General features: G+C 38.3%; 2 protein-coding genes across 3 annotated transcripts; both read left to right on the top strand.

The window, feature by feature from the left end:
• The first annotated feature begins 1235 nt into the window (after positions 1-1235).
• uqcrq (ubiquinol-cytochrome c reductase, complex III subunit VII) lies at positions 1236-2925 on the top strand. Of its 2 annotated transcripts, none has more exons than XM_015000077.2 (3): positions 1236-1363; positions 2260-2431; positions 2751-2925. In XM_015000077.2, exons 2-3 carry the CDS (start codon positions 2278-2280, stop codon positions 2843-2845), a joined length of 249 nt encoding a protein of 82 aa, XP_014855563.1. In that variant the 5' UTR covers positions 1236-1363; positions 2260-2277; the 3' UTR covers positions 2846-2925. The 2 variants fall into 2 exon arrangements, with proteins under 2 accessions (XP_014855563.1, XP_087865789.1); XM_088009663.1 differs by having other exon boundaries at positions 1340-1434.
• Positions 2926-3782: 857 nt separating this feature from the next.
• On the top strand, positions 3783-15272 carry hspa4b (heat shock protein family A (Hsp70) member 4b). The gene is made up of 19 exons (XM_015000074.2): positions 3783-4106; positions 6078-6135; positions 6345-6485; positions 7756-7878; positions 8445-8544; positions 8673-8806; positions 9584-9828; positions 9917-9993; positions 10087-10238; positions 10338-10444; positions 10531-10664; positions 11023-11207; positions 12369-12464; positions 12715-12870; positions 12950-13075; positions 13185-13292; positions 13378-13497; positions 14473-14634; positions 14714-15272. The coding sequence occupies exons 1-19, from the start codon at positions 4000-4002 to the stop codon at positions 14918-14920; spliced, it is 2538 nt and encodes an 845-aa protein (XP_014855560.2). The 5' UTR covers positions 3783-3999; the 3' UTR covers positions 14921-15272.
• Positions 15273-15440: the final 168 nt, after the last annotated feature.

The following is a 15440-nucleotide window of genomic DNA, read 5'->3' as shown; positions in this document are numbered from 1 at the left end:
CAAGCCAGGGATCTAGGTTACATCCCCCATGAAACTGTCAAATTTACTTGCACAGCTTTGTGTTTTTCATGACTTTTAGTCACTGTTTTTTAATGGTTGATGCTCTAATTGATATATCTATTTTTTCTATTTGTGATGCCATCACTCATTCCTCTGGGTGCCTATCCTAGATTTTCAAGCTTTTTGAAAGCCTTTAAATGCTAGTTTATAGAATGCATGTCTAGTAAATTGCATGCCTCTACCTGGTTAAGCATCCCCCTTGGTGCCTAATAATTTTTAAGTTGTCAGTTTTTGCTTTTCTCAGTCTCTGCGTTGCATATTCTGCTACTCATCCATTGTCTTTGGCCAGTCTGAGATCCAGTTGTGGGTTCAGAGATCCAAGGGTTAAACTCTTGACATTCATCTTCCTAACTACGGCCACCATCTCACCCCAGTAAGGATTCAGACATTTGAAGGCTTTAAGAGGTATGTGGTCCATCTACCTTGAATTGAGAGTGAACCATGGGTCTGTCCATATTGGTAGGATTCACAAGTATCCATCTGAAATAATTTATTTATGAAATGTTTTTTTTTTTTTTTGCTGCTCATTTTAGAAAGTAAAAGTCTTCTTTTATATTAATTATACATATTGACATATACTACTTGTCATTTGGATAACTGAGGCCCAGGCTCCACGTCTTGAAGTCACCTCCAATATCGAAAACTGATTCAATGACTGTGGTGTTGCTATATTTGATTGGCCTGCAAACTCTACAGAGTACAAAAGGAAGAGGAGACGCCAGGGCCAATAATGTAGATGTCCTGAAGTCCACTAAAAGAGCAATCTTGGCTTACACTGCACCTCAGCAGAACCACAGTCCGATTTCCACCATGCCATGTGGCACTAATGTGATAATTACTGCAAACTGTGTTCCAATCAAGTGCATGAAACTTTCAGAAAATTTAACAAATATTTGGCTTTTCTCTACATTCTTTTTTTTTTCAGATGTAGCTATGTTTGTATCTTCTTATGCTCTATCAAAACTATTGCAACTAAAAGGTAAGGATTTTTTGTTTTAAATGTTTTGAAATCTATAATCTAACATTTCTGCCTGAACTGCAGACTATGGTCACATTCATGACTGAGATCCATGTCTGTTTACTTAAAAATACATTGAAAACCTTCATCTTAAGAAATTATAGTATATTTTCTTTTCTCCACTCTCCAATAACTCAATTTGATCCATTTAGGTGAAGGAAACTCTTGTCTATGGAGACTCCAGTCCGTTTGATGGCGCCAATGCCCTCAGTGTTTTAAAGCGGCAGAAGAAGAAGACGTTGACCCGGAAAGTTTCTAGATATCCGTCTGTGAAGAGGCCGAACGGTGCGTCTCAATGTCAACGTTTTAAATTCGTTTTTTTCTTAACTATGTTCTTTCCCTGTTAGGTTTTGAATGTGAGCGCTTTCATTTGACTAGGCCAATTTACTCTCCTATGATATGGCAGCTACATCCGCGTGAAGATTTCAAATCTTCTAAAGATGTTTATACGTTAGCGGTTGGTGCTAATTGTTGTCGCTAACATTTAATTGATATTCGCATTATACTTATTAAATAAGTGTTTAAGGATATATGTTCGTCAAGAATATTTACCTATTAATGCTCTATTTATCACGTTTCAATAAGAAAATTGCTTTAGTTTGCCACATTACCACGTAGTTTTCATGACACTGACTTAGGTAATGGTCGGCCACCTGTAAAGTTTATAATGAGGTGTTTTTTAACCGACTAACAGCGCTTTTTGTTTTAAATCAGAATAGCAAAAGCTGTTAACGTCGCTGATGGCCAAGTAGCCAGTACCTAAGTGAGGATGGGATGTGTGATATGTAATGAAATCTTAAAGTCTTTGTTTTTTAGTTTACTTTCCTGTGTGGCCTAAACAAGCTTTGCTTTAAGCAACTTTTTTTTTTTCATGTTATTTACTGAAATTTAATGTGCAGTTTAATGCAGTCTTCTTCAAACCGCATATGTAACCCCCCAAAATTACAAGATTATAAACTAATACTCCACCAAGAAATTTTGGAGCCATAATTTTTATAACTGTTTGCTTTTTTTTTTTTATTTTAACTACAATCATGCATAAAAATGAAATTCTTTACAGTAAAGTACAGTATTTCTCCTAAACCTAGTTTTATTTGATTCAACTATTTACATTCTGGACACATTTTAGTTTGAGAGTCAATGGTTGTGTGTTCATAACTGTCATTTATCTGAGTTTTCAGATCAGCTCTCTGGTGAACATGGGCCGCCACTTTGGAGATTTAGCCAAGGTCAGACATGTGATCACGTACAGCCTGTCGCCCTTTGAGCAGAAGGCTTTCGCCAACTACTTCTCAAAGGGTATCCCCAACGTGTGGAGAAGATTCACATCTTCTTTCTTTAAAGTTGCCCCCCGTGAGTTTACATGATTATGCCATATTTTGTTTTACTTTTTGCCACTGACTGCAGGTGAACGGTGTGTGTTGAATATGCCTTGTTGATATTTTACTTTTTTTTTTTTTTTCATAGACTGATCAGTTTTATTGATCAGTCTTAAGTCTTTACAGGTCAGTGGTCATTGCTATTCTGTGACAAAACATGTCTTGTGTATATTTAGTAAATTCTGGTCAGGTGTGCTTTGCTGTCTCCATATATAGTTTTAGCAGAAATTAACTGCCTGTGTAAAATTCAGTAAATGGGCTTAACTTTTGCTAATTTTTGCTTTCTTTTGCAGCCATGATCCTCACGTATCTGATCTACAGCTGGGGCAGCATGACCCATGAGCAAGGCAAGAAAAAGAATCCTGCTGACTACGCCAATGACGAATGAACGTTTTCCATCTTCTGAAAAGCTGCTCTGTTAACTTTAACTCTGTGTAACCAATAAAAATTGAAAATGTTTGTTTGAAATCAGTTCTGTTTGTTTGGATAGTCTCCTCACTGTTTCACATTAGTTATCTTTTTGTGTTATAACACGGAACTGAACTTATTTGAAATTAATTTATAATTATTTGAAAAATATCTGATTTTGTTTGTACAGACAAAAGGCATAGGCTTAAATTTTGAAAATATCTAGAACCATTTTCAGAGTTGATTCTTGAAGTAGTGGGACTTTCAGGTCTGGTGGTGTGTATAACATTTGATTTGTACGTTTGAGTTTTTTTTTTCTTTTTCTTACCTTTAGAGACCAGATTCCTTATGAATATAATACCACATACTATGACCTCCATTACTAAAATAACAAGACAATTCAAACTAGTTTTTTTTTTATTATTGTACAATAAAAGCAATACTTGAATTTAAAATAACACCAATTTTGAAATATTTATATTTTTCTTTAGAAACACATTTGGTAACTGTATTAATTGGTGGATGTTTTAAATAAATTGTAAGCATTCAGACCATGATGCCTTAAATATAAAAAATCAACAGGAAATTCACATGAAAAATAATAAAAAGGCAGACAATTTTAATACTTTATTAAAGATACATGCAGATTAAAATAGACAAAAAGCCACAAACTGACACAAATCAAATAAGATATTAAGTTCATTTAAATAAAAAGTAAATGTTGCAAGTTATTGAAAATAAAAACAGTAAGCACAAACTATGAATACAGTATACTAACTTACATTAAGTTGCAGAAGATAAAATTCTCACTTTTTGGATTACTATATCATTTGCCTCCCAAGTAGTAGTAACCTTTTTGAACTGTAGGTGGCGCACCCTTGCGGGCTCTAGTGCGTCTCTGCAGTGAAACGTCATTGGTCGACGAACTGTCAGAAAATTCCTGAACGCTCTCACGCAGATCCGCCGGGCGCACCGCATGCTGCTGCTACTGCTTAGTTTCATGGAACAAGAGCAAGGGTGGATCTACATCTGTTAACTGAAAGCCACCAGAGCTGCTACTTTTACTATTAGCACTTAACTTTATTTGTAATTCCTCCTTATCACTCTGAACTGGTTTAGCTAGTTAGCGAAAATATGTCCGTTGTGGGTTTTGACGTCGGGTTTATGAACTGCTATGTAGCAGTAGCCAGAGCCGGAGGGATTGAAACTGTCGCTAATGAATACAGCGACCGGTGTACACCGTAAGTACAAGTACTTGCAAATTTATTTAAGGGTTTTAGTCATGCTGCTTAAATGTGTGTCAGTGCTAAACATAAATGAATTGGATATTTTTTTTAAGTTCATCATAACAATGTATGAAGCTAATGTTGCTACATGGCTAGTTAGCATGCTAACCGATTTCACAACAGGAAATGTTGAGGCATGTGAGTGCTAAAGCTAACGCCAGCTAATTCGAATGTATTGGCCTGTGAAGAAATGGTCTTCTTTTTTACGTTTATTAAAATATTATCTATGACTCTTAAAGTAATGCGTATGTTCTTGATAAAAGATTGGTATGTAATTGACAGGCCCAATCAGGTGATGCAGGCATAAATAGCACATGATGAGAGGAGGCCGGTTGCATCTCTCTGTTAAAACCCGCGATCAGTCCGTTGTGTTTTTTATTCAGACCCGTCCAGTTTGCACAGGGACAATTACGAGTGAACGATTTTTTTTTGTAGGATTTGACTGCATATAATTAAATCATGAACATGAGTCGTTTAAAAAAAAGAATACTGCATAAGTACAAGATACAACACACAGAAGCCAATAAAGATCTTGAAGCCTGGGTTTTTTGCCCAAATTCTCTTGCCTTCTTTAGTGGTAATTGTTTTGTTTGGGTTTTGCTACAGTCTGAATTGTTTCAGCAATTTATTTTTTGTTCCATTGTAGTATAACTGCCTAGGACTAGACTAAGAAAATTAATGTAATGAATGTTTTTTTTTAAATTATGAGAATATAGTCATATTATGAGAACAAAGAGACAATAAGAATATAGTCATAGTAGTAGATTAAAGACAATATTGCCATTAGAAAGTAGTAAAATTAGAAGAAAAAACCATTTTAATGAGGAAAAACACTTTGGGGTTATCAAGATCTGGCTTGAGCAGCCTGGCAAGTCCATTTGATTCTTTCTTTGAATTGGACACAGTTATTTGCACAATGGTTTTGAAGTCCTGCTACTGACAGTAATTTGATTCTGATGTGTTAAAAGATTAAATATTTCCTTGTTTGTAAAATTGATGCCAAAGTGTCACTTCACAAGATGCTCAACATTCCTCATTTTCATGCCATGGTAAAACTGCTTTTTTGTGTTTTATCTTCTCATAAAATCACTGCTTTATTCTCCTAGTATAACTTTATTTTTAATTGTTTTGAATAACAAAATATTCTTAGCCTGGCCCTACTAGCCCATCATATAAATCTGCTGCAATACATCATATTTTTATTTTTATGGTTGCCATTTAAATACTTGTTTGGTGAAACTATTTGAAGGTGATCTTTCTTGACTGGGGACTGGCCGGTATGAGATTCTCACTATGAAAGCTTTGTGGAGGGGAGCAATGGTGGTATTATTAATTGAAAAATATTGTTTTTATTTAAAACAAAGACATTGCATTATTCCACTGCTGCTAAAATAAGGCATTAGGAACACTCTGTTTTTATTTAATATTATTTTGTGTGTGTGTGTGTGTGTATATATATATATATATATATTTTTTTTTTTTTTTTTTTTTTTTTTTTACCAGTTATTTGATTCTGGTTCAAAGAGTTAAGCAAAAATACAGAATAAATATATGTCAAGTAAAATAGTTACTTTCAAGTATTTGATGCACATGTACTCTTTCCCCTGTTGCTCTTGGATCCAATGTTTTTGAAAAGAATAATTTACAAGTTGCTGAATTTGTAAAGCAACAAGATGGAGGGGGGCAGTACTGTGTTACTCTTTACTCCGTAATTCCAGAAAAGTAACTTGGGGCACTCTGGCTCTCTCTTCTATCTCTTTACCAGGACTTTACATCATAGTAATGGCATCATAGAAGTTTTTTTTTGTAGCAAGTTTACCCAGTACAACTTTCAAAATTTTGTAAATAACCAGCCGATGCCGAGTATTTTTAACATAAAAATAAAAGTTTTTAGGTGAAATTAAATGTCTTCTTTTTCCACTGTAGAGCATGTGTTTCATTTGGACCCCGGAATCGAGCTATCGGTGCAGCTGCGAAAAGTCAGGTATGTTTTACTAAACTCTGGAGCCACTCGGCACATGATTGTCCAAGTGGCAAAAAGGTTAGTTTTTCTATAGGGGACCAAGGACGATACTGGACATGGGTACAGTAGACACGCTATCCAGCACAGACAAAGGATAACCGCAAAGCTAAAAATGTCCCAGCTCGGTATTTTCTGAGGGCTAACGGCGGGTCACTGTTTCTGTGCGACAGGTCGTCACAAACTGCAAGAATACAGTCCAAGGATTCAAGAGGTTTCACGGCAGAGCCTTTTCAGACCCGTATGTGCAGTCCCTCAAAAATAGCTTGGTCTATGACATTGCACAAATGCCATCAGGAACAACAGGCATCAAGGTAAGAGAAAACCTAGAGGCAGCCACGTCTACTTTTATTTATATTTCTTTTTCAAATCCCACTTCGCAGTCTGAGTATTCTGTAGTGTCGGCACATTTTGTTTTCAAAGTAGTAAATCATGAATAGAGGGACAAATATTTCACTGAATGATTGAGACGTTCTGGTCTTTTCCAAATCTAGTTAACTTTCATGAAGTGAATAATTGTGAGCAGATGCCTATTTATTGAGCCTCAGCTGCAGTGGCAGTAGAAAGTATTTTCACTCCTATTAGTCAAAAATGAAACCGTAGTAAATGATTTCAAAGCTTTTCTGTCCTTTTCCTGTGACATTCTAGACGTTCTAAACTCTGACTATTCCATTTCACAAGTGTTTTCCTTCAGGTCAATTATTATATACATATAAATATTTTTTTTTTTAGTGATGGGATTTTGTTTTTTGTGCCAAGATTAGCACAGTTATGACAAAAAGTTCAAGTTTGTTTTTATTAGACACATTCTTCCACAGAATTTTGAGAAAATCTCGGCAGAGATGTTTTCTCTGGAAGAAAAGACTTCTCTTTTTGCTCTCTTTTTTTTTTTTTTTTTTTAAGATTTTCACAGAATACAGGAGATTATTGTCACATGTAGAACAGGTTACACCATTAGAGGGAGAAAAGTGATGAAAAGGTGATTTTTCTTCTGACCAATGCGTTTATACAATTGATTCATTTGGGTTTTGTTGGACTGCATGATATCTGGAAACTGGGATACTGATGCTGAAAACTGTGAACAACCCACAGTTTGCTGACTCATTTCTTTATCATTAAACCTTGTCCTGACCACTCTTTCACTCTCACCACTAAAAATATGCATAATGTGTGGACATTAAGGGCTGTTTGAAGCTTGACAGTTAAAATGTAGTGTCCCACCAGAGATCGGATGTAAGCATTTCTTTGTGACGCGGATATCGTAAACAGTAAATACTGCAATAATGCCTGACATGATAAGAGATGCTTTCAGCAGCTCTTGGACATGGAAATTATTTACTGCACCTGTACTGTGTGGAGTTGTTACACATTAGTGCCATAACAGGGTCACCTTTGCTCAGTTCACAGTGGTGCATTATATAGACATTATTGCTGTTAAAACCCAAAACTAAAGAGTGCATTTGGACAAATCGATTACCGTTTTAATTGATGTTTGTTTTTCCATCTTCAGCTGGAATCATTCACTCTTACTTTAATCAGAGTTGCATGAAGAAATGTTATGCGGTTGTGCTTCTGGTACCACAGGTGATGTACATGGAGGAGGAGAAGGTGTTCAGCATTGAGCAGGTCACTGCCATGCTGCTGACCAAGCTGAAGGAGACGGCCGAGGGTGCGCTGAAGAAGCCCGTGGCAGACTGCGTTGTCTCTGTAGGTTTCCACTGACACACCCATTACTCCACTTCAGCTCTTCCACTTGATTTGACTTGTCTGGAGGTTTTCTGGCCTGTGTTTTGTTTGGGTCTTTGCGGTAAGCTCTCATGAGAAGTTGTAGATTAGTTATGTCAACAGTAAATTATTTCTCAGTAGTATGAATGAATGAATAAATTGAAATACTTCATTAATCGCAAAGGGAAATAAAGTATCTCTATTATAATGTGTTCTTCATTGAATGCAGCATTACTATTTTCATCATGAAAATAACTTCACATTTAAAACTAATCCCAAAAAAACATAAAAACAGAGCAACAATAAAGTTCTTGGAGCTGATTTGTGATGAAGGAAATATGATTTTAGAGCAATCCGTTCCTCCAAAATTACCTCAAACGCAACAAATAAATTAAGTCTAATTATAATCAGATGTTTCTTTGATGTTGAATTATAGTGATTCACACTTGACTGGTTGATACAAGCCAGTCTGTAGGTTGTTTTTAGTAAAAAATGATGGTTAATTTACCAGCATTATACAACTTTAAATTCTCTTCTGTTGTGTTTAGGTTCCCTGCTACTACACCGATGCTGAGAGGAGATCGGTGATGGATGCAGCTCAGATTGCTGGACTAAACTGCCTGAGGCTTATGAATGAAACCACTGCAGGTTTGTAATAAGACTTTAGGTCAGGTAGTTATCTCCTGCATCAGTAGAGTTGATCCGCTATTATAATTTCAGCCTTTATTCTCTGTAATTTACCTACCTCTTTTTTATTGTTATTATTATTCCTACAGTTGCATTGGCGTATGGGATTTATAAACAGGATCTCCCTGCTCCTGAGGAGAAAGCCAGGAATGTTGTGTTCGTGGACCTGGGCCACTCTGGATACCAGACATCAGTGTGCGCTTTTAACAAGGGCAAGCTCAAGGTACGACTTCTACAAAACACCCAAAGTGACTTCTTTATATTTAGCTCTCTTTTAGACATGCAATGTAAATTAGTTGACCATAATCAGATCAGCCGTCACTCTTAACTGGAAGAGTGGCTGCCTAAATAAATCTTTTCTTTTACCGGTCAGTGAATGTACCACACACTCCCAGGTCACACCGAGGATGCCACTCTGTAGTTTGGAAGCTGATGCTGAATAACAAAGTTTTTAGTTTCTGTGAGGTGTTTCTTATGAATTTGCACCAAGATGCGTGACTCTTTAAAAAGAACCTGTATTGTTGTGACATATCAACTGGTCAGGCTGTGAGAGAGTGAGAGAGATCAAGACTTTCAGCACAATGGAGAGCAGTAGAGTTGCTCTATTTATTGTTTTGACCTTCCAACCCTTTTATATTATGGACCATGCTGGATCCATAATACACATCAATTACACAAAGACTGGTGCTCGGCAAAATGACTCCTAACGTTATATTTTAATGCCAACTCTGTAATAAATGTCTTTTTTATACACTAATAAAAACATATTTTACATCAACTGCTTTCTCATACAGAGTGAGATGTTGCACCTCCTCCTAATATGAATAATTAATAGCCTCTAACCACTGGAAGGCTAGGAAGAACTCATTTCAATGCTGTTTCAATATCATCTTACATTACTATTTATATCGACGCGTTGCAAAACCCAAACCTGTGAAATTCTGATCGGTTCTTCACTGCCTGCTTCATTTATTCTCACAAATATCTCACCGCCTCTCAGGTCCTCGCCACGGCCTGCGATCAGCTGCTGGGCGGAAAGGACTTCGACGAAGTCTTGGTGAAGCATTTCTGCGAAGAATTTGGGAAGAAGTACAAACTGGATGTGAAGACCAAGCCCAGGGCTCTGGTCCGGCTCTACCAGGAGTGTGAGAAGCTGAAGAAGCTGATGAGCGCCAACTCCTCTGACCTGCCCTTGAACATCGAGTGCTTCATGAACGACATCGACGTATCGGCACACATGAACAGGTAAAACCAACAACGGACGCTTCCTCCTGCTTGTGCTCGTTGTTCCTGTCTTCACCGCTTACGTAATGTTCCCGTTTTCTTGCCTAAGGGGTCAGTTCGAAGAGATGTGTGTTGATATTTTGGCCCGAGTCGAACCTCCTCTGCATAGCCTGTTGGAACAAGCCAGTGAGTGAAATTTCATCGACTTTTAACTCCCTCTCTGACCTGCCTGGCTGGCTTCAGTGAGTTTGATACTGTTTCCTTCTTTTCTTTGATAAGAGCTGAAAAAGGAAGACATCTATGCAGTAGAGATAGTCGGTGGAGCGTCCAGAATTCCCGCCGTCAAAGAGAGGATCAGCAAATTCTTCGGGAAGGAGTTGAGCACCACCCTGAATGCTGATGAAGCAGTGGCCAGAGGATGCGCCCTGCAGGTACATTACGCCCAGCATTCACAGCTGGTCTCGACCTGTTTCTGCCTGAGAGCAGTGTGTCACCAGAGAAACTAATGAGGTAACCTTTATTCCCCACAGTGTGCAATACTGTCTCCTGCCTTCAAAGTCAGGGAATTTTCCATCACAGACGTCGTCCCTTATCCGATCTCTCTGAAGTGGCATTCGGCTGCAGAGGAAGGTCTAAGGTGAGATAAAAACGACTAGTATCAGCCAGAGTTGATTTCTTCTGCTTGAGTTTTCTGTTTAACGTAGTTTTGATTTGTTATTGCAGTGATTGCGAGGTGTTTCCTAAGAACCACGCAGCACCGTTCTCCAAAGTACTCACCTTCTACCGGAAGGAGCCTTTCTCCTTGGAGGCCTATTACAGTAGTCCTAATGAGCTGCCATATCCTGATCCTACCATTGGTGAGAAACCCAGACATTTGAAAGACTCTGAGACCAAGTCCTACATTCTGTCATGTAGACTGAAAGTTTTCCCAAACTCCCTATCGCATTGTCTAAAAGTTTTCTTTGTTCATTCCTTATTTCCTTGTTTAAGTTCATCATTTAGTTCTTCTGTGTGTTGTTTTCTTCACTCATTGAATCAGTTCTTCTATTTTTTTATTCCAGTTTGGGATTTCTGAAAATTCCATATTTAAAACCTGATTGCTGTAGTAATATTTTCCATGGAAACATTAAAAATTGTAGGAACATTATATTTCCTATTTTTTACTCGCATTCTTTTAATCAAGTGCGAAAACTCTTTTCTTATTTTCTCTTCCAGGCCAGTTTGTGATCCAGAAGGTTGTCCCACAGGCTTCAGGTGAGAGCTCAAAGGTGAAGGTCAAGGTCCGGGTGAATATCCACGGCATCTTCAGCGTCTCCAGCGCCTCCCTGGTCGAAGTGCAGAAGTCTGATGAGACAGAGGAGCCCATGGAAACTGAGCAGGTGTCCGACAAAGATGGAGAGGTACTGCAGTCAAAGAACTGGTATCGCTGAGAAGTAGTTGAAGTCTTCTTTAGATCTTAAAGCCACTCTTGTCACACCAAAATAATTCACATCCTTAATTAGCTATAACAGCACCCAATGTTGTAAGGGATGGCTTTCTAGGGAATTACTGCCTGTTTCGTCTAATTCTAGATTAAGGCTTACATCATTGTGGCAAAAGCACAATGACTTCAAAACAGCGGCCCAAAAGTTGTCTTCTTTCCCCAGAAGGGATTTTGGAAAGGCCAGGGAGGCTTGTGTGCCTCCCATTCTTCAGCCAAAGTGTCGAAATTTACTCTTGATGTAGTCGCGTGACTAAAATTGCGCCATTGTTTCCGGAGGGTGGAATCTTCCTCTCCTTCTCTCAACATCGGGCCCGGGTCGAACTATTTCAACAGACCTCTGGAGCGAAGTGTTGTGTTTTATGCAGAAATGCATAAAACACCCTGGTGGGTAGGGGAATGATGTAGTCTAAAACAGGAGAGATGTGGCCCGGTGGTCTGCTCCATTGTATAAAAAGTGTGGGTGAATACCAACGTCCTGTGACCACGGTCAACTAGAATGACTGAAGAAAGGAAACTTGAATTTTCCCATAGACTCTTACAATTTGAACTGAATTAAAACAAAAAAGTTTCTCTTTTTGCATCATATTTTGATAAACAGCTATATCCTTTTCAGTGAGAAGAATAAATACTAATAGCAAGTTTAGTTGATTAATTAAGCCTAAATCTGCCAGATTTATAAACATTTGAGCATCATAAAATTAAACAGTTTATTGTCACTTGAAACTTTATAAATTGCTTTCAGCATGGGGGGAACATTGAGCTTGCAAAATCCTCAACAAATGAACCATTTTCCATGACTTGTTTTGAGCTTCAGAATGTTTGGGTAATATTGATGGGGAATTTGAAACGTTTAGCCATATTTTACATGACTAACTCTCAGACTGAGCAGCAGCTCTGTAAAAGGGAGGATAAATTAAAAACATGCTTTTTAAAAAGTGGCTTTTTGGTGCCATGAATTAACAAGGTCCTGACTGGACGAAGGTCCCAACATTAAGCTTAATATGAAAACGTTCAGCTCGTTTCATCTTTGCCGTGCCGCCGCCTTGTGAGACGTAATGTTGCATGTTTGTGTCTTCAGACTAAGATGCAGACTGATCAGGAAACGCAGTCGGCCCAGGGCGATGCTCAGAAACAGACAGACGACAAGACGCCAAATGAGAGCGAAGAAATGGAGGTAAGATGCTCTTTTTCTATGCAATGCAAATTTATTAAAACATGTGACTTTTGCATCCACCACTTTGTTTGTATTGTAGAAGATGAAATGATGCATAAGAGCCTCATATTTAAAGATCTATCAGTTTGTTTCATCATGTTTCTAGTTTTTCTATATTAATTTTTACAAGCACCTAATTAGCCTGTAAATATCTGCGGGAATATGTGATGTTTTAAATCTACTTTCTTCTTCTTTCTCTCTTTTTTTTTAGACAAGCACAGAAGAGCACAAAGGTGAGAAAAAGTCAGACCAGCCACCACAAGCCAAAAAGGCCAAAGTCAAAACAAAAGTGCTGGAGCTTCCCATTGAGAACAGCCCACAGTGGCAGCTAGCAAACGACATGCTCAACCTGTTTGTGGAGAACGAGGTAACTACTACATCTCCAGCTCTCTCTACATCTCGCACCCATGATCCGCTGTTTCAATCTGGTGGTTCTGTCTTGGCAGGGCAAGATGATCATGCAAGACAAGTTGGAGAAGGAGAGGAACGACGCAAAGAATAACGTGGAGGAGTACGTGTACGACATGAGGGACAAGCTGCACGGCATGCTGGAGAAGTTTGTCAGCGAGTCTGTGAGTAAATCACCTCCACTTTTTTCCCCACAGCAGAGCACAATTTGTTTCAGGAAGTGATTTATTGCCCTGCAAAGACTCTTAGTGATTATTATTTTTATTTGTTTAGGACCGAGACACTTTGTCATTAAAGCTGGAGGACACTGAAAACTGGCTTTATGAAGACGGAGAGGACCAACCCAAACAAGTTTACATTGACAAGCTCGCAGAGCTGAAGGTAATTACGATTAGGTTAGCGTCCGTCCACATCAATGGTCTTGTTGAAATATATTTATCGTTTTAAACTGGCTTGTTTTCTGCAGACACGTGGGCAGCCCATCATGGACCGCTTTATGGAGGCTGAAGAGAGACCCAAAGCTTTTGAGGAGTTGGGGAAACAAATTCAGATGTACATGAAATTTGTGGAGGCCTTCAAAATGAAGGTAATACCAGAAGGATTTTTAAGACGTTTTATTTCTCTTCTCTGCTTTTCACTATAAATCTGTTTCAACTTGGAAAAACTTAAAAATGACATTAAATTAGTACTACTCAAGACTGACACTACTTTTAAACTAAACCATAGGCTTTTTATGCAAGTAGCTTTAACACATTTTCTAAAAATAAAAATGATACAATGAAGTTAAGTTTTTATGCAATACCATCTAAACGGTGTTTGCAATGTAAGATCAATGAGCATGCACCTTCTAGTTGCCTTTTGCATTTAATTTTTTATTTGACCTAAAAGTTGAGACAAAACAAAAACCTATTAATGCTCAGCTTTAAATTTTTGGAGGCAGCTGAGAAAGACTCAAAACATATTTCCTTAGCAAAGCTTTTAATTGAGTTTTACAGGCATTTTTGTTTTTTATTTATCTTTTATTTTACTTTAACTGCTAGGTCCTCGTTGCATTTTAAGTTTGTAAGGTGTTCCGTTTCTTTAAGAAACTTCAGTCTGTTTCATTTGCCTTTTAATCTGAACAGCTGTATTCAGTGGAAAACGCAACTGTCGACAATTTGTTTAACGTCATTGTGAGCATTTAGGAGCTTAAATTTTTTTTTTGTTTCTGTTGCCTCATCAGTAGCTCCTGGATGTTGTCTTTTCTGCTCATTCTGCCCCGCTCTTGTTGCTGTAGTACACAAAAAACTTTCCAAACTTGCACGTCTGTCTGACATGTTTGTTTTGGAAACTGTTTCTTGCATAAGGCCACACAATGAGAGCAGCTACAAAAAAGTGTGAAGGAAAACAAGCTTTACTTTTAGAAAGAGATTAACGAATAGAAAAAGATACATTTTATGAATGTGGCAACTAAATATGCAGATGTGTCTGAATTATTACAGCAAGTATCAATGATTATAACGAATAGTGACGGCTCTAATTATTTGGAGACTGCGAGTAACCTCATTCTTCTTTCTTCCAGGACGAGCAGTACGACCATTTAGATGAGGCAGACGTCACCAAAGTGGACAAACTGAACAACGAAGCAATGATCTGGATGAACAGCACCATGAACCAGCAAAGCAAGCAGAGCCTAGCTGTAGATCCCATTGTTAAAGTGAAAGACATTAAAGCAAAAACAAGGGTGAGTCTTTTGCTGTGCCCCTTTCTTATATTCATGTGAGAATCCATCCTCTCTCTGACACCCGTCTCTTGGTTTGTAGGAGCTGTTCTCTGCTTGCAATCCGGTTGTGACCAAGCCCAAACCAAAGGTGGAGGTCCCCAAGGAGGAAACGCCTGCAGAGCAGAACGGTCCAGTTGACGGCCAGGAGAAGGCCCAGGAGGAAACCACAGACAAGGGAGCAGCTGAGAACACAGGCAACCCAACCTCAGAACCTACAGAGACCAAGCCTGACATGGACCTCGACTAAAACAGCCCAAACGCCTCCTGAAGCTACGCTGAACAGGGGCCGGTTGAGTCAGACTGAGATGTGGCCTGGTGGAGTTTATCAGAGCTGGTGACGTGTTTCAGGAACTGCACTTGGACAGTGAAAAAGCAGGCAGGGCGGTGAGCACACCGAGCCCAGCTCATGGTGGCACATCTATCTGACATAGCATGCCCTCTCTTCTTCTGGATGACCTAAATCAAAAGCCAGCTGCAATTACTCTGTTTGACAATGAGCGCTGTACACATGATGGTATTTATTTCTGTTGTGTGCTCTGTAACTGTTCTGGTCTGTGTCACAACCTGGTTTTAATAAAGTGGTTGAAAATCTCTCGCAACATTAGCCCTGTCATGACTAAGACAGAAAAGATTGAAAAATGTTCTGATTTTGGTTGATGTCAAGATAATTATTGTTTCTGATGAGAAATGCATGTCATTGTGGCATAGGTGGGGTAAGACGAACCAAAATTTAATTTTTTTTTTATTTTAAAGGACAAAATGAAAAT

Source organism: Poecilia mexicana, unplaced genomic scaffold, assembly GCF_051168715.1.
Source record: "Poecilia mexicana isolate PSO_F unplaced genomic scaffold, ASM5116871v1 scaffold_10, whole genome shotgun sequence".
NCBI lineage: Eukaryota > Metazoa > Chordata > Actinopteri > Cyprinodontiformes > Poeciliidae > Poecilia > Poecilia mexicana.
The sequence above is the reverse complement of the archived record's forward strand: the minus strand, read 5'-3'. Positions and strand labels throughout refer to the sequence as shown.